Source organism: Cetorhinus maximus, chromosome 4 (assembly GCF_964194155.1).
Source record: "Cetorhinus maximus chromosome 4, sCetMax3.hap1.1, whole genome shotgun sequence".
Lineage (NCBI taxonomy): Eukaryota > Metazoa > Chordata > Chondrichthyes > Lamniformes > Cetorhinidae > Cetorhinus > Cetorhinus maximus.
In genome coordinates, this window is record NC_135882.1 from 119,390,726 (window position 1) to 119,417,016 (window position 26,291).

The 26,291-nt window shown below is 43.0% G+C and overlaps 1 protein-coding gene across 3 annotated transcripts in view; it reads left to right on the top strand.

The window, feature by feature from the left end:
• The window catches only part of LOC144679845 (copine-3-like), a 91,913-nt gene that overhangs the window by 29,962 nt on the left and 35,660 nt on the right, over positions 1–26,291 (top strand). For all 3 annotated transcript variants that reach the window (XM_078540699.1, XM_078540697.1, XM_078540698.1), the window contains 6 exons: positions 5,065–5,201; positions 5,928–6,107; positions 6,834–6,908; positions 21,942–22,013; positions 22,152–22,235; positions 25,668–25,757. In XM_078540699.1, the coding sequence (XP_078396825.1) occupies positions 5,073–5,201; positions 5,928–6,107; positions 6,834–6,908; positions 21,942–22,013; positions 22,152–22,235; positions 25,668–25,757 (630 nt within the window). In that variant the 5' untranslated portion in view covers positions 5,065–5,072. The remainder of the gene's footprint in view (positions 1–5,064; positions 5,202–5,927; positions 6,108–6,833; positions 6,909–21,941; positions 22,014–22,151; positions 22,236–25,667; positions 25,758–26,291) is intronic.

The following is a 26,291-nucleotide window of genomic DNA, read 5'->3' on the forward strand; positions in this document are numbered from 1 at the left end:
TTTTATAGTGCCTTTTATTTTCTCGATGTTCTATGTTGCTTCACAGCAGCATTGAATCACTGTTATTGCAGAGGACAATATTGCAGTCAGTTTGTATTAACAGCAAGGTCCCACAAACAGCAATGAGATAAACAAGCAGTTAATCTGTTTGTGGGATAACTGTTGGCCAGGCAAACTCTTTTCTCTGCTTTGAGCTTAAAAGGCCACTCACAGCTACCACTGTTAACCATCAGTTTCTCAAATGAAGAAGCTTGAACATGTGACAAGACAATTTCCAGAATTTATTAGTGTCACAGGTACACAGGTACTTAAAAGACAACTCTCAGGTTATTTAACCTTCCTCCTGAGCACAACCACATTTTGGAGAATGGTGTATATAACAAACTTTAGGATTGCCACCTAACCTTCCATTCATGGAGCAAGCCTGAACTTGTGCAATGATGAAAAAAGCCCGAGTCCTGGTATTGTCTATGTATTATTGTGGGGGGCACCATCCCCAGGGGGACTGCAAGGATTCGACTGAAGGCCTACCATCACCACCTCATGCAAGGAAGAATAAATAATAAATATGGCCTTATTTGCATTACCCACATCCAAGGACACCTTTTTTAAACAAAAAGTATAGCAAGAATTGTGGAGATTTTATCGATAAAGAGCTGGAGAGGATTTTATTCTACAAATTCATGGGCTTGTTTGTTGCTGACATGTGTCTGGTGACAGTAATTTCACTCTTGGTGTTTGATGTACAAATCACTGAAAACAAACAGTGCTGTAATAGTCTTTTTCCCCCAAAAAAACATGATTGTACAGCAAACAGACTATATGCAGTCATAACATCATTGTTGGTTATTGGCCAAAATTTGCTGATGGAAGGAAAAGCAATGTGGAGGTAAAGAGAAGTTTGAGTGGCTTAAAGCCTTCCAGTCTTGGATTCACAGGACATTTTTTTTATTGTACTTTTGTTGCCAAATTTTCCTATCACTTTTTCTCCACCCCTGAAGACGTACGTATTAGTGCTCAGTGCAGTTCCAAATGAGCAGTGGCAATGCATCTTGCCAGTCTGTTGAGATTTTTAAAAAATTCATTCATGGGATGTAGGCTACGCTGGCTGGGCCAGCATTTATTGCCCACCCCTAGTTCCCCTTGAGAAGGTGGTGGTGGTGAGCTGCCTTCTTGAACCGCTGCAGTCCAAGTGGTGCAGTTACACCCACAGTGCTGTTAGGAAGGGAGTTCCAGGAATTTGACCCAACGACAGTGAAGGAACAGCGATATATTTCCAAGTCAGGGTGGTGAGTGACTTGGAGGGGAACTTCCAGGTGGTGGTGTTCCCACCTATCTGCTGCTCTTGTCCTTCTAGATGGTAGTGGTAATGAGTTTTGAAGGTGCTGTTTAAGGAGCCTTGGTGAATTCCTGCAACGTATCTTGTAGATGATATACACAGCCGCTACTGTACGTCGGTGATGGAAGGAGTGAATGTTGGTTGTTGTGGTGCCAATCAAGTGGGCTGCTTTGCCCTGGACGGTGTCAAGTTTCTTTAGTGTTGTGGGAGCTGCACTCATCCATGCAAGTGGGGAGTATTCCATCACATTCCTGACTTGTGCCTTGTAGATAGTGGACAGGCTTTGGGGAGTTAGGAGGTGACTTACTCGTTGCAGGATTCCTAGCCCCTGAACAGCTCTTGTAGCCACAGTATTTATTTGGCTAGTCCAGTTCAGTTTCTGGTGAATGTTAACCCCCAGGATGTTGTTAGTGGGAGATTCAGTGATGGGAATGCCTTTGAACGTTGAGGGGCGATAGTTAGATTCTCTCTTGTTGGAGATGGTCATTGCCTGACACTTGTGTGGCGTGAATGTTACTTGCCACTTGTCAGCTCAAGCCTGGATATTGCCCAGGTCTTGCTGCATTTGGACATGGACTGCTTCAGTATCTGAGGAGTCCTGAATGGTGCTGGACATTGTGCAATCAACAGCAAACATCCCCACTCCTGATCTTATGATGGAAGGAAGGTCACTGGTGAAGCAGCTGAAGATGATTGGGCTGAGGACACTACCCTGGGGAACTCCTGCATTGATGTCCTACAGCTGAAATGACTGACCTCCAATAACCACAACCATCTTCCTTTGTGCTAGGTATGACTCCAACAAGTGGAGAGTTTTCCCCTGATTCCCATTGACTCCAGTTCTGCTAGGACTCCTTGATGCCACACTCTGTCAAATGCTGCCTTGATGTCAAGGGCAGTCACTCTCACCTCACCTTGTCCATGTTTGAACCAAGGCTGTAATGAGGTCAAGAGCTGAGTGGCCCCAGTGGAACCCAAACTGGGTGTCAGTGAGCAGGTTATTGCTGAGCAAGTGCTGCTTTATAGCACTGTTGATGACCCCTTCCATTACTTTACTGTTGATCGAGAGTAGACTGATGGGGTGGTAATTGGCTGGGTTGGATTTGTCCTGCCTTTTGTGTATAGGACGTACCTGGGCAATTTTACATATAGCCAGGTAGATGCTAGCGTTATAGCTGTACTGGAATAGCTTGGCAAGGTGCATGGCAAGTTCTGGAGCACAAGACCTTAGTACTATTGCCAGAATATTGTCAGGGCTCATAACCTTTGCACTATCCAGTGCTTTCAGCCATTTTTCGATATCACGTGGAGTGAATCGAATTAGCTGGAGACTGGGGACCACCGGAGACTGAGATGAATCATCCACTCAGCAGTTATGGCTGAAGATTGTAGCATTGCTTCAGCCTTTCCTTTTGCGCTGGCATGCTGGGCTCCCCCATCATTGAGGATGGGGATATTTGTAGAGCCTCCTCCTCCAGTGAGTTGCTTAATTGTCCACCACCATTTATCACTGGATATGACAGGACTGCAGAACTTAGATTCGATCCATTGGTTATCGGATCGCTTGGCTCTATCACTTGTAGCTTATGCTGTTTGGCACTTGAGTAGTTCTGTTTTTTAGCTTCACCTCATTTTTAAGTATGCCTGGTGCTGCTCCTGGCATGCCCTCCTGCACTTTTCATTGAACCAGGGTTGATCCCCTGGCTTGATGGTAACGTACAGTGGGGGATATGCTGGGCTGTGAGCTTTTACAGATTGAGTTCGAGTACAATTCTGCTACCGATGGTGCACAGCACCTCATGGATGCAGTCGTGAAGAGATATTAATGTCCTATAATATTATTGAAAATTATTTTAAAAATAGAATTGTAGTGGGGTCTGTGTTGTGTGTGTCTTTGTTTGTCTTAATTGGTTTAAACCAGCTAGTCTGGGTGCTTTGATGCATAGTGGTTTTGAAATGTTAATTGGATTAATGTAAGAAGGATAGAAGGTAAAGTGTACATTTGCATTTGTTGAATAAAACATTCATGAGTGGGCGTAAAGTTTGCACCTAGCTGGAGGACGCCATGCAATGTGTTTATATTTGTAATAAAATTTGGGGGATGAAAATTTTATTGTTAGAAGATGTTAAAAGCCTCGGGTGCCAAAGAAAATTTACCTTCAAAGGAAAAGCTGGGTATAAACGCAAAGTTGTGTATGTAAGTAGAGGCAATTAAGATCTAACCAGCCTGTAAGCCTACAACTTGTTTCTGCAAAGGAACCAAATTGCAAGGAACCTCATTTTGAATTCGTAAGGTCAAATGTGCTTTGCCTGGTGTCTGTTTAAAGTCTATTGGCTACTGTTGCCTTGGTGAAGATTTACTTGGGAGTGATTAATTTGGGGATTTGTTTAAAAGTTATTATGGTAGTAATTTGTAGACAAGTATAGTAATTTGTAGACAAGTGTATGTGTTTAATTTGTTGTTAAATTAATAAATGTTTAATTCAGCTTTATATAAAAAAAAATCTTGAGCCTCAGTGATCTTATTCCTGAATTCAGAGCTGCATCTCAAACATACCAATTGAAAATATAGGTCATGACAATTGATCAAGTTTCCCTCTGGGGCTTAAACAACTCAGTCTTTACCATCTGCTGTCTCCCCGTCTTCTGCAGACCCAGTCTAGCAGCTATGTCCTTTAGGACTTAGCCAGCTCAGTCAGTAGTGGTGCCACCGAGCCACTCTTGGTGATGGACATTGAAGTCCCTCACCCAGCGTACATTCTGCGCCCTTGCCGCCCTAAGTGCTTCCTCCAAGTGGTGTTCAACATGGAGAAGCACTGATTCATTAGCTGAGGGAGGGTGGTAAGTGGTAATCAGCAGGAAGTTTCCTTGTCCATGTTTGACCTGATGCCATGAGACTTCATGGGTTCCGGAGTCAATGTTGAGGAATCCCAGGGCAACTCCCGCCTGACTGTTTAGCACCTCTGCTGGGTCTGTCCTGCTGGTAGGACAGGACATACCCAGGTGATGTTTGGAACATTATCTGTAAGATATGATTCCGTGAGGATGACCATGTCAGGCTGTTGCTTGACTAGTCTGTGAGACAGCTCTCCCAATTTTGGCTGCTAGGGCATTTCAGAGGGCATTTAGGCCAGACCAGGTAAGGATGGTAGATTTCCTTCCCTCAATGCCATTAGACTTCTAACTCCAGACTTTTATTGAATTTAAATTCCACCATCTGCTGTGGCGGAATTCAAACCCTGGTCCCCAGAGCATTATCCTGGGTCTCTGGATTACTAGTCCAGTGACAATACCACTATAACATCGCCTCCCCTAAAATGTGCACATTTTAACTGTGCGAAATCCTTTCCTCATTTGAAATTCATATACCATAAATGGAATTTCTGTTTAATTCTTCCCTTCTAAACCAAAGAACTCTGAAGATAATTGTAGTACCTCTGCTGCCACTTGGCTAAGAGCAACAAACCCAACACAGACCAGAAATTGAACTTTATATTTATTTATTTTGTATTTTATATGCCCTGTTAGAAAATATGCTCCTTCGGTTAACCTAGTAACTAATTAGAACAGCGAAGCACAGTAAGCGTTGTTAACGTTGAACTGAATTCTAAGTAGGTTCAAAAGGCATTACCATGTTTTATATTCGGCCTGTTTTTTTTTGTTTTTAATAAATAAAACCATAAAATAATTTTATAGCATTCCATGTATTATAATCTGCTTTTCAGGTTAGCAGATGGCAGATTGTGTGAGTAAGGTGGAACTAAGCATTTCCTGTGAAAATCTGCTGGATAAAGATGTTTTCTCTAAATCTGATCCACTGTGTGCACTCCTTCTAAATACTGGTGGAAATCAGTGGGTTGAGGTAAGGAAAATCTGTAAGCTATACATGTGAAAAGCATAATCTATTATTATGGTACTAGTCTCTTGTCTTAGAGTGCTAACTGGACAGAGTGATACTGCTTTTAGCCCTACAATTCAGTAACCATAGAACGTGTTGAAAAATGTCATGATTCATTTGTTTGTTTCTACATCTTTAGACTTTTTTTGTATTTCATTTTCTTACATAATCATTTTTCTATCATTTAACTGAGAGAATATTGATAGAAGAGTGACTTCCTACTCATACCAGTATGCAGTAATATTTTTTACACAACCCTACTCTTGGCCTTTGACTGACAAGTCAGTTTGTGCCAAATAATCGGTAGTTAATGCTATGCACTGATATCTGCTAAGAGCTAGTTTGTGATTGGCCATACTTAGTGACTGATACTTTCCTAAACATTTTGTTCCAGATAAAAGAAATATGATTGACATATTACAGCACGTTTAGAGCTTCTTTATCATTATATTATCCATCTGTGGATTTTGGTTCCTTTGAGCTAGGGTCAGTGTTGCTATGGATAATGTGTCTGACTATGGACCAGAAGATTGTAATTTGACTCCTACCTGGCTTGAAGATTTCTCTGGCATGGCCAAATGGGCCTCTTCTGTGCTGTAATGACTCCATGACTCTCTTATAATTGAGTTTAGTAAGTATATGTTGAAGGAATTATCAATTTGAAGGTTCATTGTCCTTTATCTTTCCTAGATTAGCCGTACAGAAATGGTTAAAAACTGCCTTGACCCAAAATTTTCGAAGAAATTTCTGATAGATTATTACTTTGAGCAAGTGCAGAAATTGAAATTTGGAGTTTACGATATTGACAATGAAACTTTTGATCTGGGCGATGATGATTTCCTGGGAGAATTTGAATGCACTCTGGGCCAGGTAAATATAAGTATTTCATTCTTCTGTTTGTTAAGCCACTGAGTGCTCTAGCTGATTCTACAAAGCTGTTTCGTTTGTGTTTTATGGTTCAAGTCACAAAATAGCTTTTTCTTTTACTGTGATCATTGTTATGCACTGTAATAATTTTCATGAATAATTCTTTCATGGTGAAAATGTTTCAAGATATGACATGAATGTGTTGGATTTTATTATAAATCCCTTCTCTGCCCACAGAAAGCAATACAATCATTATCATGACATTTCTGCATCTATAATGAATTTTGAAAAATACTGATATCCATCTTTCTTATATACATTGCTGAAATCAGTGAGACTATTCTTTGGCTGATATCAAAGCTTGATAATGCTATCTAATAAAGAGGCACAACAAACTGAGGAAGTTTGCAAGGGAACATAAGACAACCTTGGGGAGTGGGCAGATGGGTGGCAGGTGAAACGTAGAGCAGAAAATGGGAAGTTTTGGGAACTGAGGCACTATTGTACAGGTAACTATAACCTGTGTCCTCTTGTCTATATTGATCTGCTTTTGTCATCTTTAGGGCCATCATTGGAGCTGTTTTGAAGTTCATATGCAGTGCTTGTATTTTAGGTTTAATGTTTGAGGGAAACAAGATCTTTGGCTGATCTGCACAGACTCCTAGCTTTTGTTTCTATACTAATTATTATGATAAACTAATAATGTAAGTTTTTGAATTCTTTTGACAGATTGTCTCCAGCAAGAAGTTAACCAGACCCCTTGTGCTGCATAATGGGAAACCTGCGGGAAAAGGAACAATCACGGTACAGACCCAAACACCTCATGTAGTTAGAGCTTGATGGTAGTCAAATGAACCCTAAAATTTTGATGGTTTGTTGTACCACTGAAAATTCTGCACATTGACAGGCCCAATGTTGACAATTTGGGAAATAATGGGATGGGGTTAATTTGAGAAGGTTCCCATGTGGTTTCAGGGCAGCTGGAATGCCTCTCCCAGAAGAAGGAGCTTTGTTTAGAGCATGTAACTTGGTTGACTTAAGATCCTTACAGGTAATTGCCAGGCAAATCAACAAAGGCAATTTAATTGAGGACACTGTAGTTTCAAAAAGCATATCTTTTAAGAAAGCAAGATAGCAATGAGGAAGTGGGGTGATGAATGTAATGTCAGTGTCATTGATTTATAAGGCTGATCAGAGCAAGATGCCAGATTGATACGTATTTTAAGTTTATTCTGGAAATTTATTGATGCTTCAGTCACTGGCATGAGAATATTGGGTATATAATTTGTGTAGCCAAGCTGTACCTTGTTTATATTTATGGCTAGGAAAGAGTTCTATACATTAATGTTTACAAATATGAACAGAGCTTTACTTCTGACCCTCAGACTTTTAGATATCATGATTGCCCAATTCATCCAGACATTTAAGTCAGCCATGTGTAATTAAGAGATCAGAAGTTTTGAACAACCTTCTGTAGACCAGGTTGGCAGTTGTACTCCATGCACTATGTAGCTGCTTTATGGGGGAAGGGGTGGGGGGGATGAGGAGTGGATTGCTCTCAGCCACATCTGTTGTGAGATCAGGGTCTGGTTCCAGGTATACAAAGTCACTCTTACATTATTGCAGAGCAGAATGTACTTTGCATTTATATAGCTATAGACAGAGCTACGCAACCCTAGAATCAGTGGATCAGATCAGACCTGCCACATACAATCATAAATGGTAGTAAACAAATAAACATCAGTAAGAGAGGACTTGATGAACATCCCTGCCCTCAATGATGTGGAGGCCAGCACTGTTGTAATATGCCTTTCAGAGATTGCAGAATGACATCACTGGAAAGGAACTGTGTCGCGTGATCTAGTTTTCGTTTCACTTTTTTTTTAAGCAGAGCACACACACACAGCTCTGTTGCTGGTGTCATCAAGCTTTTGCCTCTGTAAATGTTCCTATGTGACAAGTCTCAATAAACAAACCCATAACATATATGCACAATCCCTTAGAGTGATTGTTGCCTTTACATCATTTTTAAAACAAGACATGGTGTGCAGCAGTGATTCCTTCTAAAGAAAATGGTGCTCAGCCTGGCAGCAAGATTGCATGTAGGAACACACAGACTAGTACAGCTCCATTACTTGTGTCATAAAGAAATATGGATCCTTGAGATTATGCCTCAACCCACAACGTTTAATTTTTAAAAATTTCTTAAATTCATTCACAGGATGTGGGCATCACTGGCTGGGCCAGCATTTATTGCTCATCCCTAGTTGCCCTTGAGAAGGTGGTAGTGAGCTGCCTTCTTGAACCTCTGCAGTCCATGTGGTTTAGGTACACCCACTTTGAAGCTTTGAAAGGTTGCCCTTACAAAATAACCACGTTAGAAGAGTTAAATCTAAGATTTGCAAGATAAGCTTGATGTCAAACCTGGCTACTGGTTGGTACATCTCAGAGAAGTCCCAAAAGCTTACTACGTTTCATACCCATTCGGATGCTACTGTTTTCAACGACTTCCTTTCAGGCTTCTGTTAGCCTAGATCTCTTTCAAGCTCACATGGACTGTATTACATTCACTGTGCCAGGATGCATCTGTATCGCTGATGACATTGCCGTTGTAGGAAAAACAAAGGAAGAACATGACCATAACCTGCACGAATTGAGCAAGTGGCATGTAATGAAGGATTGGTGTTCAACAGTCTGAAATGTTTCATCAATGTGCAGCAGATTAATTTCTTCAGTCCTGTTTATTCCAGTGCTGGTTTACGTCCAGATCCAACTAAAAAAGAGGATATTAAAGCCATGCCAACTCTTCAAAATAAGGGCGATCTTCGAAGATGTCTAGGTCTCTTTAATTTTTCTCCATACGTTCAGTTTTACTCAAAAACCTTAATCGCTAAGGGAATTGCTGAGAAAAGATGTGCATTTCCTGTGACATGATGACCACTGATACCTCTTCTGAGACTGAAACAGTCATTATCAGAAGCATTGACATAGTAAGTTTATGATCCTAGGGAGATGACTACCCTGGAGAATAGATGCCTTACAGAAAGGTCTGGGAGCATGCATACTGCAAGAAGGCAAACCGATTGCATTTGCTTCAAATTCTCTGTCGTTACACAATCCAACTACTCCAACATCAAGTGTGAAACATTAACTTAAATATTTGGAATTGTGGGTTTTCATACGGATCCATTTGGCAAAAGATTTGTGGTAGAGACTGACCACAAGCCATTGACCAGCGCACCACCAAGATTGCAATTTCTCTTGATAAAGATTCAAGGTTACGACTGTGAGATTAGGTACAAGCCAGGTAACTTGATGGTCACATCAGATGCACTTAACATATTTCCCAACCCGTGAAAACAAAGATATATCATTGGATCTACAAGTTGACTTCATTGATGTCGAACTTGGAGATGTTCTCCAAATTGATCTGGTAAATTTTGTGCAATGTCTATGCCAGCAGCTACAAGAAAAAATGGTGAAAGATTCAACACTACATGAACTGTAGAAAACAACCATTGAAGGATGGCCTGATTCAATCCAGCAGGTTCATGATATTATGATCCCAGCTGATGTTACTACTGGACAAGTCAGATCCCAGGGTGGACCCTGACTTGATGGATCCTACCTTTTATTTTTTGTTTAGAAACATGGAGGGCAGCTACTGAATAGAGTCACAGCAGTCAGCTGATGAACTTCTAGTGAAAGAATAAAACGTTTATTAAACAGAAAAGATGAACTATATTACAATACTCCTTCACCTTGGACTGTACCTTTGCAGATATATACAGATTTGTAAAGATAATACAAGTTTCAAAAGCTACCTTATACTCTAATGTCTGCAGTAAGTGCACAGTCCATATAAACCAATAGGTGACATGTGGTCAGACCCACCACATTCTGAAACCAAGTGACAGATCCCACTCCAAACAGGCGCTATGAATCTCTCATCAACTCCCCTCAGATGCTTGTCACACCATGAGCCAACCGGTCTCGCTGATCTCCCATCTTTCACATGGGTGTTTCCAATCTTCACTCTCGAAGAACTCGCTTTGGTATCTTCTCCCAAGCGATGCTTTCTCTCTGATGACTTCCACAAGGGTCCACCTCCAGGCTTTCAGTCTCCTTCCAACGTTCCCCTCCCCCGGATCGCCACATGCATTCAAGTTTCATCTTCCATGTACTCTCCCTCGGAGACTCATCCATGCCAACAGAACATCACTGCTTCACATGTCCATAGTAAGGAGTTACCAACCTTTGGCTGTCTCCTTTGATCCCCTGGCTTCTCGCAAGCCCACTTTGCCTTGAGTCTGCTTCCTGCAGCTTTCTCTATTTAATTCAGAGCCTTTCCCTCTACTCCTTCCTTTCAACTCCACGGGACAGGGTCCGTTCCAGATTTCCTGCCCCTGGTCCTTGATTTAGCTGTCATCTTGGGACCTTTTTCCTGCCCCCACTCCCTGGAATTGGTACTTTCTGCACTTCTTTTGGAACTTTCTGCTTTTCTTTTGGGACCTGCTTTCTGCAGTTCCCTCTCCTGTGTCTAGCTCCTGGCACCGCACCTGCTTTCAACTGAACTAAAGCTGCTTTCTTTTTCTGTGTCTCTGTGGGACTCTGTTGCTAGGCAACAGCCCAGTTTTTCCCACTTTGATATAACTTCCCTAAACTACTTCGAGTTGTAAAAAGCCTCATTAGAATGCAGGTATGCAAACAAAGCCACAGACTTGCAGGAAACATTCCCCAGAGAAAAACGCTAAATGAAACTAGACTCCGGTTCCATCCTTGAAACCCACAAGTTTAAAATAAAATAAAGTAAACTTAAAGCTATATCTTGTTTCTAACACCCACAAATACAAATATAACTTACTTAAATCTACCTCTAGTTCCTAACAATGAAACGTGAGACCATTTTGGCCTTGCATGGATGAGCTATCTCCTGGGGAGTCATCATACCGGAATCTTTGTGACTTGATATTCTTCAACAACTTCTTCATTTACACATCGGCATAGGTTGGACGAGAACGCTTGCAAGAGAGTCAGGCTATTGATCAGGTACGAATAATGACATTGAAGTCATTATTAAGTAGTATGAGGCATGTCAAGAGCATATGCCAGATCACAAAGCACCATTGATCCCACATGAAGTTCCTACCCATCCTTGGTACAAAATTGCACCTGACCTCTTTCAAGTCATGGCACTGACTTCATTATCATTGTCAACTAATTTACCAAGTACCCCATTATTCAACAATTAAATAGTAAGTTGAGCACAACTGTTGCGCACACTCAACATGCTATTTTCAGTTTCTTTGGTGTTCTTAGAGAGATCATTATGGATAACGGTTAACAATTTATTGGGAAGCCGTTTCAGGATATGTGTGAGAAGTGGAATATTGATTACACTGCTTCTTCTCATTACCCTAGATCTAATGGCCTAGCTGAATGAATGATTCACATGGGGAAATCCCAATTCTCAAATGTAGTCAGACCAAGCAAGATCTACACATAGAATAGTTGCATTTAACGTTTCAGTCACGAGCAGAGGTCATGTTCGGCAGACTGCTGCATACCAATCTATTGCCTTTTACCCATTCTACTCTGAGAAACTAGAGAACAACTTTTAAAACTGCAAGATAAGATGCCCAGTGTGCACGATTAAAATGCGGGTACAGAATTACCAAATTTACAGTTGGGACAACAAGGTTGTATCCAGGATCCCACAGATGTATGTGGCAACCAGCCCAGGTGGCAAGGATTTGTTTGGAACTAAGATCCTATGAAGCCATTATACACAAAGGCATCGAGGACAAGATCCCAAATGCAACCGGGAAGGATATCCAAGATTGACAATCCCACAGATCACTGTGAGCAATTAAAGAAACTTCCAGACAAGGTTACCATTACAAGATCTGGATGTACTAGCAGAATACCTCAATACGCTTTAGAGACTCATGGATTCATTCGTCCTATACACTGATTGTAATATTAACTAAACATGAGCATATGTTGTAAATAGTTATACTTCTTTGGAAGGTGGGAAATATCTTTAAAACGAAAGGGGGATGTTGTAATATGCCTTTACAGAATGGTAGCATGACATCACCACAATGGAAGTGTGTCATGTGATCCAGTTTTAGTTTCACTTTTGCTTTTATGCAGACTGCACAGCTCTGCTGCTGGTGTCTTCAAGCTTTGTGGGTAGAATTTTCCCCCCGTTAGGGGGGTTGTGCGGGGGCAGGCACGCACCTGATTGGCGCCCCTGATCGGGTCTGTGCCACCATTTTATGTGGGCGGGCCTCAGCGTGATGTGCACCTGGAAGCGGTGTGCTCCCTGTGTGGGTTGGGGGGGGTGGTTTCCTGAGTTGGGAGTGTGCTCTTTCATGCGCGCGAAAGAGCGCAGAAATCTCTGAGGCACAGAGATACCTCAGGGAGATAAGTTTTAAGTTTAAAAAATTTTGATAAAGAAAAAAAAAATTTAAGATGCCCCCTCATGTGACGGTGTCACATGAGCTGGGACATGTCAATGAACTTTAATGAAAAAATGTATTTAATTTATAAACCCTTCATGAAACCTCATCCCGCCCGTGGATGAGGTTCCATGAAAAATGCGAAAGCCGCCTGGGCTCTTTGCCTGCCTGCCTGCCAACCTTAAGGTTGGATGGGCAGCTTTCTCAAAAGGCTTAATTAGTTCATTCATGGCCTTAACAGACCTTTGTCAGTTTGGCGGGCGTGCAGCTGACTTGGCTGTGCGCCCGCTGAACTGAAAATCTAAATGATGCGTGGTAACGTCGGGACGCATGCCTGACGTCACCCCACATCATTTTACACCTCGGCAAGCGGGCCCCGCCCCCACTTGCCGAGCCGAAGATTCAGCCCTATGTTTTTATTACGGGTTGTGGGTGTCACCGGCTATGCCAGCATTTATTGCCCTCTTCTAATTTCCCTTGAGAAGGTGGTGGTGAGCTGCCTTCTTGAACCGCTGCAGTTTCTGTGGTGTAGGTGCACCCATAGTGCTCTTAGGGAGGAAGTTCCAGGATTTTGATTCAGAGACAGTGAAGGAACAGCGATATATTTCCAAGTCAGGATGGTGAGTGGCTTGGAGGGGAACTTCCAGGTCCCAGGTCGTGTTCCCATGTATCCGCTGTCCTTGTCCTCCTAGATGGGCGTGGCCATGGGTTTGGAAGATGCTGCTTAAGGAACTTGGTGAGTTTCTCTAGTGCATCTTGTAGATGCTACACACTGCTGCTACTGTTCATCAGTGATGGAGGGAGTGAATGCTGTTGGATGGGGAGCCAATCAAACAGGCTGCTTTGTCCTGGATGGTGTCAAGCTTTTTTAGTGTTGTTGAAGCTGCACTCACCCAGGCAAGTTGAGAGTGTTCCATCACACTTCTGGCTTGTGCCTTGTAGTTGGTGGACAGGCTTTGGGGAGTCAGAAGGTGAGTTACCTGCCACAGGATTCCTAGTCTCTGACCTGCACTTGTAGCCACAGTATTTATTTGGCTAGTCCTGTTCAGGTTCTAGTCAATGGTAACCCCCAGGATGTTGCTAATGGGGAATTCATTGATGGTAATGCCATTGAATGTCGAGGACTGATGGTTAGGTTCTCTCTTGATGGAGATGGTCATTGCCTAGCCCTTGTGTGGCTCAAATATCTCTTGCTGCTATGGTGGCTTAGTGATACTATCACTGTAATCCAGTGACCCAGGGTTCGATTCCCACCACAGCAAATGTTGGAATTTGAATTCCAATAAGAATCTTGAGCTAAAAGTCTAATGATGACCATGAAACCATTGCCAATTGTCATTAAAAACCCATCTGGTTCACTCATGGAAATCTGCCATCCTCACCCGATCTGGCCAACACGTGACTCCAGATCCGCAGTGATATGGTTGACTCTTAAAGGCCCTCTGAAATGGTCTAGCAAGCCACTTGTTTGTACTAAATTGCTACAGAGCCAATTGCACTCTGGGTATACCTACATCACAGGGACTGCAGCGGTTGAAGAAGGCAGCTCACCTCCACCTTCTGAAGGGCAGTTAGGGATGGGTAATAAATGCTGGCCGAACCAGCAACACCCACATCCCATAAATTAATTTTTAAAAAAAGCTTAAGCCTGGATATTGTCCGGGTTGGACATGGACTGCTTCAGTCGTGAATGGTGCTGAACATTGTGCAATCATCAGCGAACACCCCCACTTCTTACCTGGCGTTGGAAGGAAGGTCACTGATGAAGCAGCTGAAGATGGTTGCGGCAAGGACACAATCCTGAGGAATTCCTTCAATTATGTCCTGGAGCTGACATGACTGACCTCCAACAATCACAACCATCTTCCTTTGTGCTAGGTATGATTCCAACCAGTGGCGAGTTTTCCCCCTGACTCCCATTGACTCCAGTTTTGCTAGGACCCCTTGACGCAAAACTTGGTCAAATGCAGCCTTGATGTCAAGGCAGTCACTCACCTCACCTCGGGAGTTCAGCTCTTTTGTCCATGTTTGGACTAAGGCTCTAATGAGATCAAGAGCAGAGTGGCCCTGGCGGAACCCAAACTGGGTGTTAGTGAGCAGGTTATTGCTAAGCAAGTGCCATTTGGTAGCAATGTTGATGACTCCTTCCTTTACTTTACTGATAATGGAGAGTAGACTGATGGGGCGGTAATTGGTCAGGTAGGATTTGTCCTGCTTTTTTGTACAGGACATACCTGGGCAATTTTCCACATAGCCGGGTAGATGCCAGTGTTATAGCTGTACTGGAACAGCTTGGCTAGGGGCACGGCAAGTTCTGGAGCAAAAGACTTCAATCCCATTTCCGGAATATTGTCAGGGCTCATAGCCTTTTCAGTATCCAGTGCCTTCAGCCATTTCTTGATATCATGTGGAGCGAATCGAATTGGCTGGAGACTGGCATCTGTGATGCTGGGGACCTCCGGAGGAGGCCAAGATGGATCATCCACTCAGCACTTCTGGCTGAAAATTTGTAGCAAATGCTTCAGCCTTGTCTTTTGTACTGATGTGCTGGGCTCCTCCATCATTAAGGATGGGGATATTTGTGGAGCCTCCTCTTCCAGTGAGTTGTTTAATTGTCCATCACCATTCACAACTGGATGTGGCAGGACTGCAGAGCTTAGATCTAATCCGTTGGTCGTGGAATCACTTAGCTCTGTCTATCACTTGCTGTTTGGCGCGCAAGAAGTCCAATGTTGTGGTTTCACCAGTTTGACCCCTCATTTTTAGGTATGCCTGATGCTGCTCCTGGCATGCCCTCATGCACTCTTCTTTGAACCAGGGCTGATCGGTGGTAATGGTAGAATGGGGGATATGCCGGTCTATGAGGTTACAGATTGTGGTTGAGTACAATTCTGCTGCTGGTGGCCCACAGCTCCTCATGGATTCCCAGTCTTGAGTTGCTAAATCTATCCCATTTAGTACAGTGGTAATGTCACACAACATGATGGAAGGTATCCTCAATGTGAAGACGGGACTTCATCTCCATAAGGACTTATGCGGTGGTGACTCCTACCGATACTGTCATGGACAGATGCAGGCAGGTTGTTGAGGATGAGGTCAAGTACGTTTTTCTGTCTTGTTGGTTCCCTCATCACCTGCCGTAGACCCAGTCCAGCTGCTATGTTCTTTTGGGTCTCGGCCAGCTTGGTCTGTGGTGGTGTTCATGAGCCACTCTTGGTGATGGACCAAGTCCCCCACCCAGAGTGCATTCTGTGCTCTTGCCACCCTCAGTGCTTCCTCCAAGTGGTGTTCAACATGGAGGAGTGCTGATTCATCAGCTGAGGGAGGTGCAGTATGTGGTAATGTGCAGGAGGTTTCCTTGCCCATGTTTGACTTGATGCCATGAGACTTCATGGAGTCCAGAGTTGATGTTGACCACTCCTAGGGCAACTCCCTCCCGTTGTGCCACCGCCTCTGCTAGGTATGTCCTGCCGGTGGGACAGGACATACCCAGGGATGGTGATGGTGGTCCCTGGGACATGATCTGTAAAGTATGATTCCATTAGTATGACTATGTCAGGCTGTTGCCTGACTAGTCTGTGAGACGACTCTCTCAATTTTGGCATAAGCCCCAGGTGTTAGTAAGGAGGGCTTTGCATGGTTGACCGGGCTGGGTTTACCATCGTTTCTGGTGCCTAGGACGATGCTGTATGGTCTGTCCGGTTTCATTCCTGTTTATTGGCTTTTTAGCGGTTTGCTACAACTGAGGTGGCATTTAAGAGTCAACCACATTGCTCTGTGGGTCTGGAGTCACATGTAGGCCAGACCAGGTAAGAAGGTGGATTTCCTTCCCTAAAGCACATTAGTGAACCAGATGGGTTTATACAACAATCGACAATGGTTTCATGGTCATCATTGGACTTATAATTCCAGATTTTTATTGAATTCAAATTGTTTTGGGATTCGAACCCGGGTCCCTAGAGCATTACCCTGGTTCACATGGATTACCAGTCCAGTGGCAATACCACTATGCCAACACCTCTGTAGGAATTTTCCCATGTGTTTAATTTCAATAAATGAACCCACAACGTGTTTGCACAATCCCTTATGAGCGATTGGCACCCTTATATCATTATAAAAATATGGTAAGTATGTGAATGCAAAAGCCAAGACTGAAGTCATTTGCATTAACCTTCAGATGTAAGTACTGAGTGGATGATCCATCTTTGCCTCATGAGCTCCTCAGCATCACAGATGCCAGTTTTCAACTGATTTGATTCACTCCATGTGCTATCGAGAAATAGCTGAAGGCACTGGGTATATCAAATGCAATGGGCCTTGGAAACATCCTGATTGTAGTACTGAAGATGTGTGCCACAGAACCAGCTGCACCTCTACACAATGTGGAAAATAGCCCAGGCATGCTGTGTCCATAAAAAGCAGGTCAAATCCAACCTGGTCAATTACCACCCCATCAGTCTACTCTTGATCATCAGCAAAATGTTGGAAGGTGCCAGTGACAGATTGGACAATGTTATCAAGCAGCACTTACACAGGAATAACCTGGGACAGAATTTTACGCTGGTTGTGCAGAATTTTACGTCGGGTGCGCATCCTGAGGTCATCGTGCACTCGTGCAATATTTCGCTTGGCAGGCGCATGCAGCAGTCGGAAGCGCGCCCGCAGGCAATTAAGCTCATTTAAGGAAGCAACTGAAATCGATTTTACGTGACACATCCACTTTGACCCATCTGCCAACTGTAAATCGGTCAGCTGGCCTTTACATTTTCATTACAACCTTGATTCAGGGCGGGTTGAAATTTCAGGGGTGAAATATAATTAAAAGATGTTTTTTGAGTTCTGCTGTCAGGTGCTTGAATGTGCTGCATTGACACAGTTTGGTGCATTTTTTTTTCTTGTCATTTAATCTGTCCAGGCCTGCAGCTCCCCGAGGCAGCTCCATAGCAGCTGTCTGCCTTCAGGGAGCTCGCTAGAAGCGCCCACTTGCACTCTCACTTCTGTCAGTTGCCACGCTAACTTTCCTGGGGGCTGATTGCGGGCGGAAGTGCGTTTCACGACCGCTTCTGGGCCCGCTGATCGCACGCGCTCGACGAATGTAAGATTCAGGCCCTGCTCACTGATGCTTAGTTTGTGTTCTGCCAGGGAGAATCTATTCCTAGCCAATGGCTTCCGGTGTCATATTAAAGCTCACATCATACTCCAACTGCAAGATGATCATAATCGGAAATTTAAAAGTTATTTGCAGTCGGTTTTAACTGAGTCCTGACGTACAAAACCGGTTGACCTCAAAGTGACTGGGGGAGTTATGAGCTATTCAAAACACCCGCCCCACCTCCTATTCGCACCACTGCTGCCACTAAGAAATAGTGTTTCATGAGACTCATGTCTGAATACTTTGAAATGTCATTTTTTGCCCGCCAGCCACTAGTTAGGTCTCCTATTCTATCACAGTCAAAACTAAAATAACAGGTGTAAACCATTTGTCTCATTAAGACTAGTGCATCATGGCAGCTTGCATTGTGTTCTGCCAGGGCTGTGCAGCTGCATTGGAACATTTGTCCAAACATGGATAAGAAACTGAATTGCAGGGGTGTGTTGACTATGTCTGCCCTTGACATCAAGGCAGCATTTGACAAAATGTGGCATCAATGAGCCCTAGCAAAACTGAAGTCAATGGGAATCAATGGAAAGCTCTCCCTTGGTTGGAGTCATACCTAGTAGAAAGGAAGATGGTTGTGGCTGTTGGAGGCAAATCATCTTCGCGCCAGGACATCACTGCAGGAATTTCTCAAGATGGTGTCTAGACTAACTATCTTCAGCTTCTTCTTCAATGATCTATCCTCCATCATAAGGTTGGAAGTGGAGATGTTCACTGCGCAGTGTTCAGTTTCATTTACAACTCCTCAGATACTGAGCAGTCAATAGCTGCATGCAATAAGACATGGGCAACATTAAACTTGGGCTTATAAGTGGCATGCATGACCATCTCCCCTTGACGTTCAATGGCATTACCATTGCTGAATCTCCCACTATCAAAAATCTTGGGGGTGGGGATTAACATTGATTAGCAATTTAACTACACGAGCCATATAAATACTGTGGCTATAAGAGCAGGTTAGAGGCTGGGAATTAATTTTTTAAATTCTTTATTGGGAAGTAGGCATTGATGATGAGGCCAATATTTGTTGTCATCGCTAAATGTCCTTGAAGGTACACCCACAGTGCTGTTAGGAAGGGAGTCCCAGGATGTTGATCCAGTGACTTTGAAGGAAAGGCAATATAATTCCAAGTTAGGATGGTGTGTGGCTTGGAGGGGAACTTGATGTTCCCATGCAGCTGCTGCTCTTGTCCTTCTAGGTGGTATATATTGCGGGTTTGGAAGGCACTGTCAAGGGAGCCTTGGTGAGTAACTGCAGTGCATCTTGTATATGTTACACATTGTTGCCACTGTGAATGGAGGGAGTGAATGTTTATGGTGGTGGATGTAATGCCAATCAAGTGGGTTGCTTTGCCCTGGTTGGTGTTGAGTTTCTTGAGTGGATTTGGGATTAATTAGTATTAATGGGATTGGTATTAATCCAGGCAAGTGGAGGGTATTCCATCAAGGCATGCCTTCTTAGCGGAGCAGGAGTGCATCAGTCTTATAAGGTCCAGAGTTAATTCTTCAGAGAGGACATGATAGATTGCACGTTCTTTGGGGGAGACTGTGGCATAGTGGTAATGTTGCTAGACTAGTAATCCAGAGACCCAGGCTAATGCTCTGAGGGCATAAATTCAAATCCCAATTGGCAGCTTGTGGAATTTGAGTTCAGTTGGCAAAATCTGGAATACAGAGCTGGTTTCTGTAATGGTGACCATGAAACTATTACAGATTTGAAATTTAAAAAAAACATCTGGTTTCACTAATGTCCTTTTAGAGAAAGAAATCTACTATTCTTATTAGTTCTGGCTTACATGTGTCTCCAGTCCCACAGCAATGTGGTTGACTCTTAACTGCCCACTGAAATAGCCTAGCAAGCTACTGAGTTCAAGGGCAATTCTTGATGGGCAACAAATGCTGGCCTTGCCAGCGACAACCCTCCCCTTAACATCCCATGAAAGAATTAAAAAAAAAACATCACGCACCTGACTTGTGCCTTGTAGATGGTGGACAGACTTTGGGGAGACAGGAGGTCAGTTATTTGCTGTGGAATTGCCAGAATAAGTAGCCACAGCACTTACATGATTGGCCCAGTTCAATTTCTGGCCAATGGTAACCACCAGGATGTTGATAGTGGGGGCTTCAGCGATGGTAATGCCATTGAATGTCAAGGAGAGATGGTTAGATTCTCTCTTGTTGGAAATGGTTATTGTCTGACACTTGTGAAATGTGAATGTAACTTGCCACTTATCAGCCCAAGCCTTAATGTTATGCTGATCTTGCTGCATATGGGCACAGACTGCTTCAGTATCTGAGGAGTCGCAAATGATACTGAACATTGTGCAATCATAAGTGAACATCTCCACTTCTGACCCTATGATGAAGGGAAAGACATTGATGAAGCAGCTGAAGATGGTTAGGCCTGGGATACTACCTTGAGGAAGTCATGCAGTGATGTTCTGGACTGAGATGATTTGACCTGCAAAAACCGCAAGCATCTCCCTTTGCACTAGGTATAACTCCAACCATTGGAGATTTTTTCCCCTGATTCCCATTGACTCCAGTTTTGCGAGGGCTCCCCACCGGGTCAAATGCTGCCTTGATGTCAAAGGCAGTCACTATCACCTCACCTTTGGAGTTTAGCTCTTTGGTCCATGCTTGGACCAAGGCTGTAATGAGATCAGGAGCTGAGTGACCCTGGGAAAACACAAACAGAACATCACTGAGCATGTTATTGCTGTGTATGTGCCACTTGATAGCACTGTTGATGATACCTTGCATCATTATGCTGATGGGGTAGTAATTAGCCGGGTTGGATTTGTCCTGCTTCTTGTGGACAGGACAGACCTGGGCAATTTTCCAAATTGTTGGATAGATACCAGTGTTATGGAACAGCTTGGCTCAGGGCATGGCTAGTTCTGGAGCATATGTCTTCAGTGCTGGTGTCTGGATGTTGTAAGATTCCATAGCTTTTGCAGTTTCCAGTGCCTTCAGACGTATCTTGATATCATGTGGAGTGGATTGAATTGACTGAAGACTGGCATCTGTGATGCTGAGGACCTCAGGAGGAGGCTGAGATGGGTCCTTCACTTGGCACATATGGCTGACGATGCTTGCAAATGTTCATGCCTTGTCTTTTGCACTGATGTACTGGCCTCCCGCATCATTGAGGATGGGGAAATTTGTGGAGCTTCCTCCTATGTTTAGTTAAATTTTTTGCCACCTTTCGCAATTGGATGTGGCAGGACTGAAGGGCCTGGATCTGGTCAGTTGGCTGTGGGATCGCTTAGCTTTGTCTATTGCATGGTGTTTCTGTCAGTTGACATGCAAGTAGCCCTGTGTTGTAGCTTCACCAGGCTGACACCTCATTTTTAGACATGCCTCATGCTGCTCCTGACAGCGAGTGAAGTGAGTAACTTGCCTCCTGACTGCCCAAAGCCTTTCCATCATCAGCAAGGTACAAGTCAGGAGCGTGATGGACACTCTCTACTTGGTTGGATAGCCCCAACAATGCTCAAGAAGCTTAACACCAATCAAGGCAAAGCAGCCCGCTTGATCGGCACCCCATTCATTACCTTTAAACATTACTGACTCGCCACCAGCAAATATCATATACAAGAAGCACTGTAGCAACTCACCAAGCCTCCTTTGACTGCACCTTCCAACTTGCAACCTCTACCATCTAGACGAATAGGGGCAGCAGATGCATGGGAATGCCACAGCCAGCAAGTTCCCCTCCAAGCCACACACCATCCTGACCTGGAACTGTATTGCTTCTCCTTTACTGTCACTGGATCAGAATCCTAGAACTCTCTTTCTAACAGCATACAGACAGCAGCAGTTCAAGAAGGCTTACCACCACTTTTTCAAGGCTAATTAATGCTTGCCTTGCCAGCAACACTCGCATCCCATGACCCAATATAAAAGTAAATAGCCCAGTTGCATTTTGGCACTTCTGTTCAAACACAAATAAACTTCTCACTTCTTGATGTCAACTAGTTTGCTGCAAGGAAGGGCAGAATTCACTTTCCATAATGCAGGATATTCCTGTCTGTATGCTTTTCTTGGTTAACTAAGTATGAGGCAGCATAGTGGATTTCCTGGGAGTAGGTGACCTATGCTGACTCTAACGTGCAGGGTCAAAAAGATGATTAATGGAGAAGAGAAGTAGGTAGTTTGGTAGATAATGCATTTTTTTTTGTAAAATGCCTCTATTTGTTTTATCTACTCTAGATTTTTGCAGAAGAAGTAAAAGATAACCGAGTGGTCAACTTTGAAGTTCAAGCACGTAAGCTGGATAAAAAGGTAGAGCTTGCTTTTTAAAAATAAATCATTACTGCTGTTCCAAGTTTGTTTTTTTGGAAGTTATTAGTTTACAGTGTTACATTTTTAATCTCTTGAACTAACCTGGGGTGTTTTACTTCTATTACTTGTAATGATCAGGATTTTTGGGGGAAATCAGACCCTTATTTGGAATTCTGCAAACAGACGGAAGATGGAAAATGGCAAATGGTGCACAGGACAGAGGTGAGAGATGTCTCTGAAAGATATAATGATTCTGTAAATTTCATATCAGCCATAATGGTCCATGCTACATACAATGTTCTGATTCTATATAAGTAAATGGTAGGGTAATGGCCATTTTTTTTCTCTCTTACAACCCATATCTATTTGATCAGTTTATAATAAGATTGAGGCAGTGTCAATATTGCAGGTCAAGGTTTGTAATCAAAGTACACTTTTTTGGCATCAGATGAAAGAACTGAAGTTATTACTATTTAGCATTACATTGAAACCTAGCCACATGTTTCGAGAGTGTCAAAGCTTAATTTTGCCTTAGCCAGTCAAAATGTATTGCCAGTATTTTAAATTGATTTCCTCTAATTGGATATGTGATATTCAGTTTCTTATAGAAGACAATATAAGAAGGTTCAATTTCCTCTGACTCCCCCCCCGCCCCCCCACCCTTTGCTAGGACAGAGCACACCTTGAACGGAATTTAATTCCACCTTTATAAGTTGGCTGGGAGGCAGGGTGCTGTAGAATCTGGAGGGAAGGAAGCCCATCATTGTTCACTGAGAACGGCCTTTCTGCCCAGAGGCCATTGGAGGCCCTTTAAATGGCCAATTAAGGGGGTGCAGGAGCAGAGGGATCTGGTGATCAAATCATTGATTCTGGCAGAGTAGGTTGAGAGCACGGTTAATAAAGCCCAGGATCCCATGTACTTTATCAATAGGGGCATAGAGTACAAAAGCAAGGAAGTCATGATAAACTTGTATAAAACACTGGTTTGACCTCAACTGAAGTATTGCATCCAGGTCTAGGCACCATGTTTTAAGAAAGGTACGAAGGCATTGGAGAGGGCCCAGAAGAGATTCACAAGAATGGTTCCAGGGAACAGGAACTTCAGTTGTGTAGATAGACTGGAGAAGCTCGGGTTGTTCTCCTTGGAGAAGAGAAGATTAAAAGATAGAGGTATTGAAAATTGTGAGAGGTCTGGACGGAGTAGATAGAGAGAAACTGTTTCCACTCATGAAAGGATTGAAAACTCATTACAGATTTCAGGTAATTGGTAAAAGAAGCAATGGTGACATGAGGAAAATAATCTTATGCACAGAGAGTGGTTGGTTAGGATCTGGAATCACTGCCTGAGCGTGTGGTGGAGGCTTCCAATCGCAGCTTTCAAAAAATTGCATCATTTTCTGAACAGGAATGGTTTTCAGGATTATGGGGAAAAGATGGGGGTGGAGGTGGTGGCACTAGGTGAATTGCAGAGAAGCAACACAGACATGATGGACCAAATGGCCCCCTCATGTGCTGTAGCCATTTTATGATTCTATGATTAAGGGCCTTATCCCATGACAGTAGCTGGTACTTTACCAACAGCAGGGGGCTGTATGTTACTTGGGAGGTTGCCCAGTAAAAGCTGATAACCTCCTTTTGGGGTTGGGGGGGGCTCTTGTGATTTGCCGCTGTGACCCATGGAGGGCCCCAACTGGTGGCAAGGACTGTCCCCTGGAAGGCCCCGTCCTTCCCTCAACAATAACCCTCCCCCCACCTTTCCCCCCCTGCCGTCAGGCAGGCCCTGGCAAACCCAACGCACTTGCCTACATTCTGGGGCCTCCTATATTGTTGCTTGTCCTAGCTGATTGCAGTATCAGCTGTGGCCACTGCTCCTGGTGGTGCTGCTGGGACTGAAGAGCAACCATCTCTCTGATTAACAGGCAGCCCTTGGGTGCAGGATGTTTATCCGTAAAGGGTGGGAGCCCCGATGCTGGACAGTTAATTGGCTGATGAGTATTGAATTGCTTTGGGGCTTCCAGAAATGGCCTGGATGGGACTGGCCTCTGATTTTTGGCCCACTGGCGGGGCCACCATGACAACACTCAGTTCAGCCCCTGATGTGCACTCTTTCCTTCCTGATCCACATACACCGATGGGTTCAGATTATCTGTATTGTCTGGTTTTCCCCTGGCAAGGGCCTGTGTTCAGAAGCAGGGGAAGTAATTAAATGCTGACTCTGATGTCTGCAATAATGGAAATGGCGCCGTCCAAAACCAACAGCTGGAATGTAGTCAGCCACAAAAATCCTGTGTCCTGTGCCGCATTTGTTTTTCTGCCAAGTATGAGCATTCTCCAGGCATAAAGTAAGCGACAATTTGCCTTAAGCTTTCTAGTACTTGACCATATGCAGTACTGTTTCTGTGTTGTTTGAACACTTTTGCATGGCTTATCTTCAGTGCTTTCTGCTGAGGTTTTCCAGCATTTTCTGTTTTTATTTGAGTGCTTTCATCCTTTGCTATTTGTGCAGTGAGAGAGAGACACACATCAATTAATTATATTATGCTGCACATGTTTCAAATAGAACAGGTTTTTAAAATTTGAATTCTAAACTTTAACAATGTAGCATTCCCTCAGGATTGCACTGGAGTATCAGCATAAATAAACTCAAACCCCACAATGATGTGAATTTATATGGCTCCTTTTAGTGTGGAGAAGTATCCCTTGGTGTTTCATAGAGGTATCATCATATAAAAATGGATGCTGAGGCATAGAGAACAGAATTAGGAGGGCTGCTAAAAGTTGATCAAAGAGTTGAATTTTAATCTGGGTCTTATGGGAGCAGAGAGCGGTTGAGAGACACTGGTTTAGGGAGAAATTTATAGCTCATAGGGCCTGGATGGCTGAAGAGTTGCCTGCTAATGCTAGGATGAAGGGGGTGGGAGGAAGCACAAGGCCAGGCCAGAATAATATAGAGCTCCTAAAGGGTTGTAAGGCTGATATTGGTTACATAGGACTGGGCAAGGCCATGAAGGGATTTAGATAGAAGGATGAGAATTTTAAGTTTGAGGCAATGAGGAACCAGGAATCGAGGTGTTTGCTGAACATGGGTGTTGTTTATGTGATGTAAGGTAGAAATTGTGCAGCAGAGTTTCAGATGACCTGTACCTTATGGAGTAAGCAGGATAGGAGGTTGGTTAGGAGAACACAATGACAAATTATTGCCTATCTAGCAAGTATTCAGCTTGATAGTTGCACATTGGTCTTAGGAACTGGAAAATTAGGCACTCGAACTAGCATTGAGCAGATTAGTTTCTACTCAGTGTCATTAAGCCAACGTAGTCCCAAGACATTTATTCTGTAAATCCACTAATGGGATTCTTTCCTTGCTGTCATTCCACCAAACAAATGCTGATATTTTTTATAAAGTGTATAATATAGAAGTATATTTTAAAAAGTGTTATATATGTTATATGTGTGTGTGTGTATATATATATATTTTGTGTATGTATATATATGTATATATATATATATATATATATAGATAGATATAGATATATATTTTATATACATGTCATGCATCTCCTGAACTAAACTTTAATGCAGTTATTATGATACTGAACAGCAAATACTTTTGTGGTACTTCAGCTGTTGCACTAACTTTTTTGTTATTTTCAGGTCATAAAAAGAAATTTAAACCCCACTTGGAAGCCATATAAAATTCCTTTGCAATCACTGTGCAATAGTGACTTGCAGAAGCCAATCAAGGTATTTCTCATTTTTATTACTGAAGAGCTAAGGAATATTTACTTAGCAGTTTACTTATTGAAAAAATTAATAAGCAAAGGAACCTAATAAAAACTTGTATTGGCATAAGTAATTGAGGATCTACAATCTAGTTTCAAGTTGGGAACTCTCCAACTCATCCACATGCACACTCTCTTTTGATCTCTTTCATTCTCTCTTTCACGTGCTCTCCTTCCTGTTTCTTGTTATAAAACTGGTTTAACAGCCTGGCACAGCAGATTTATTTTGAAGAAAACAATCTTGTAGCCTGTGATTGTGTATAAGAAAATGAACAGAGGTCTTTTGTCAAATTTTAAATCTGTTTAATAACACTCGCATTCACTGCTGCCTTTATTATGCACAGGTCAGGATTTTTACCTCGGGCAGGCACGCCTGGTGGGGCGTGAAGATTTTTAATAACACAAATAAAGAATTTAAAAATGTTTAAAAACATGTCCCCTCATGTGACTCTGTCACATGAGCAGGGACATGTTAATAATGAGATTTGAACATTTT